The sequence below is a fragment of the Rhagoletis pomonella genome, unplaced genomic scaffold, assembly GCF_013731165.1.
Source record: "Rhagoletis pomonella isolate Grant_MI unplaced genomic scaffold, Rhpom_1.0 Rhpom_scaffold_00005, whole genome shotgun sequence".
Lineage (NCBI taxonomy): Eukaryota > Metazoa > Arthropoda > Insecta > Diptera > Tephritidae > Rhagoletis > Rhagoletis pomonella.
In genome coordinates this window covers 1028321-1032052 of record NW_023458559.1, presented here as the reverse complement: position 1 = coordinate 1032052, position 3732 = coordinate 1028321, and the positions used below count along the sequence as shown (strand labels likewise).

Here is a 3732-nt window from a genome sequence, read left to right as displayed (position 1 = left end):
CTTTACATCTTTATTTTGCTGTTCTATTGGTTTATTGTCGTTCATCTTTTGCTTCTTGAGGATTTTGATTGACACATCGCTATTGTGTACACATCTCAAAGTTTGGGGCACATCTTTACATGGCCGATTGGAATACATATTTGCTATAACCGCCTCATTTTTCGCCTATCATATTCAATTTGCGATTCAACTGCTTCTGACATCTTTAATTTGCTGTTGAATTAATGGGATTACACCGCGCCGCAATTTGAGTAACATACAATTTCATTTTCTACTAAAATTTGTGCAGTTTTTTGATTAAAGTAGAACTGGCATTGCTATTGCCAGTTGCCATTGGACATTTATGTACCGTACGCCACCCCGAAGGAGCCCAGCCACAGCAATATAAATATTGCATTAACTCGAATTGCCGAGGAGCCAGTCAGTGCAGCCGCAAATACTGCTCAAGCCATGGACAGTGCAAACATTCTAACCGCTCAAGCTTCCACATCTGCCTTGGTAGTTGTTGCTGAGCCAGCCAGAGATGCGAATGCCACTGGCGCTCCCAGCAACATCACATCGGGTCTGCCAACCACTCAAGTCATGGATCTTCATGCCATGGAGCAGCGTTTAGCATTGTTGGAAGCCCACCTGCAAACCCCGCAGGTACAGTTACGGGATCGTGACCAACAAAACGACGCCCTCAGAGCAGCGCTGCACAGTAACGGTAGTTCTGCCATTACATATGCCAGCAGCGTAGTTGCGCAGTCGCAGTCAGTACTGCCGTAGTCGACGCAAGCGCCGCCGTTCGTAGCAGAACAAAGCAGCATATACTCAAGCACGAGCCAGCCATTTGCCGAAGTTCGTTACTGTTCGGCAACACATCCGGTTATTTGTAGCACAATGCCAGCCACAAATAATTTGTACAGTGTGCCTCATACAAACAACCCATATTCATCGTTTGCTTCACATTCGCCGAATTTTTCAGTGCCATCCACTAGTGCCAGTGGAGGTTATAACCACGGTATGATGTATTCCCCGCATAATCCGTTCATGACGCGAAAATTGTTAGACCTGCCGGAGTTTAGTGGACGTCCAGAGGACTGGCCCGTGTTTTACACAGCCTTCAACGAGTCTACGGCAGCTTATGGTTATAGCAATTTTGACAATAACCAACGGCTGCAAAAGTGTCTAAAGGGTGATGCTCGCGAAACAGTGAAGTCATTGTTGATCCACCCCAACAATGTGAGCTACATTATAGAACAACTTAAGTTCAGGTATGGCCGTCCGGAACAGCTTATTCATAGCCAGCTGCTACAAGTTAAAGAAATCGCGCCGATTTCCGAGAGTGCTTTAACTAAGCTGGTACCTTTTGCCATTAAGGTAAAGAACATTTGTGCATTTCTGCAGTCAGCCAATGCAGAACATCATTTATCAAACCCAACGTTACTCGATGAGCTTATATCAAAGCTACCAATGAGCAAGCGCATCGAATGGGGTCGATACGCCGCCACTGTCCAGCCGAGTGCTACAGCTACGAACTTTAGCGAGTGGCTTTCTTTACTAGCCAACGTAGTATGCACCATTCACGACGAAAGCCAGGTTCCTGCCCGTGAATCAAAACGACGAGTACTTCTTCATGTGGAAGAAAGACAACCGACGCAGAAATGTCCAATATGCCAGGGCCAGCACAAAGTACCAGACTGCAAACGCTTCGTCGACAAATCAGTGTCAGGAAGATGGTCGGAAGTAAAGTCACAACGCCTGTGTTTTGCTTGCCTGAACGTTGGCCACATTACACGCAATTGCAGACAAAGGAAAGAGTGTTCCATCGATGGGTGCAAGCGAGTGCACCACCAGCTACTCCACGAACAGGATCAGCAGCCACTATCGACATCTGTCAAGAACGCCAGTCGAATTACTTCATTGCAGCCATCACCGCCGCAAGTTAAGGGCCCACCTAAGCCGTCCAGCGACTCAGGAGCCGCAGTCCTGAGCTGCGCTACAAATGCAGCAGAGAGTAAACTCTTGTTCCGCATATTACCCGTCACTCTCTACGGAAGACAACGCCGTCTAGAGACATATACCCTATTAGACGAAGGTTCATCGATCACAATGCTCGACGATACTCTCGCCAATGAGTTAGATCTACGTGGACGACCAAGCAGGCTGAACGTCCAGTGGTTTGGTGGACATGCTGTCCAAGAACAAGCAACCATAGTAGACCTATTCATCAGTGGTGCTGGAATGGATAAACGTCATAAGCTACAGAATGTATACGCCGTGAAGAATCTACAACTACCGTCGCAGAGCCTAAGCAAGGCCGACTTGTTGTATGATGACAAACGTGTACGCCAGTTGCCAATGCAGGCACACTCTGGCGTGGTACCGAGACTGCTCATCGGGATAGACAACTGCCATTTGGGTTTGGCATCCACAACCATCGCAATGCGGAAGAATGGACCATTCGCTGCCAACACCGAACTGGGTTGGGTTGTGTTCGGTCCAACCAGCAACGATCTTCCTAAGCCATCTACTTGCCTTTTCGTCAACACTAATCTCGACCAGGAACTACATAGCATGGTTGCCAATTTTTTCGAAGTTGAAAGCTTTGGGGTGAGAGCCGCACCGCCAGCCGAGAGCGATGATGATGTCCGAGCAAGAGCCATCCTGAAATCAACGACCCGTCGTGTCGGTATAAGGTTCCAAACCGGCCTTTTTTGGGCCCGAGATGATGTACAGCTACCTGACAGCTACCATGGCGCTCAAGAGACTGGTAAGTGTGGAAAAGCGTATGAGCCGCGACGCAAACTTTGCTTCTAGCTACAATCGGAAGATACAGTCTTACGTGGAGAAGGGTTACGCTCGTAGACTTGCACCGGCTGAAGCCATTGTGACTACGCCACGTACTTGGTATCTACCACACTTTGCCGTGGTCAATCCGAACAAGCCCGCAAAACTGCGCTTAGTGTTCGATGCTGCCGCCGAGGTTCAAGGCGCCTCTTTGAACCGTCATCTGCTCAAGGGCCCACAGGAGTACAGACCACTGCCGTCCATTATTCTCCACTTCCGCCAAGGAGCGGTAGGTGTATGCGGTGACATCAAGGAGATGTTTCACCAAGTACTAATTCGCCCAGAGGATAGATGCGCCCAACGTTTTCTGTGGCGATATGGGGACGTCGAAAAACAGCCTGACATCTACGAAATGTGCGTCATGACGTTTGGTGCTGCCTGTTCACCCTGCGCAGCGCATTATGTCAAAACGCAAAATGCTTTAGCACACAGTAACGACGATCGCACCACTGCCCGTGCCATCAAAGCCGTTGTGAACTACCATTACGTCGACGACTTTGTGGATAGTTTCGACACGCCAAGGGAGGCTATCGACGTCGCTCATAAGGTGAAGGTGATTCATCAGGAAGCTGGATTCGAGATCCGCAACTTTACGTCAAATTGTTCAGAAGTGGTTGCGGCCTTGGATGGAATCGATGTCACTAAAGTTCTGAACGAGAAGGAAGGTGTAACTTCTGAAAGGGTACTCGGTCTATTTTGGCATCCTGCCACAGATTGCTTCAACTTCAATCTGAAATTCAACAACGTCAGCGAAACTGTGCTAAGGGGTATCAGGCACCCCACCAAGAGAGAGTTACTCAGTGTAGTCATGTCGGTATTCGATCCACTCGGTTTCCTATCTCATTTCGTCATTGGCGCTAAGCTCCTGTTGAGGGAGGTGTGGCGACATGAGGCTAGTTG

General features: G+C 48.7%; 1 protein-coding gene across 1 annotated transcript in view; it reads left to right on the top strand.

Annotated features, from left to right (window-relative positions):
• The first annotated feature begins 882 nt into the window (after nucleotides 1-882).
• The window catches only part of LOC118739729, a 3363-nt gene continuing 513 nt past the window's right edge, over nucleotides 883-3732 (top strand). Inside the window, exons 1-2 of the mRNA XM_036471239.1 lie at nucleotides 883-2595; nucleotides 2711-3599. Coding sequence (XP_036327132.1) covers nucleotides 883-2595; nucleotides 2711-3599 — 2602 coding nt within the window. The remainder of the gene's footprint in view (nucleotides 2596-2710; nucleotides 3600-3732) is intronic.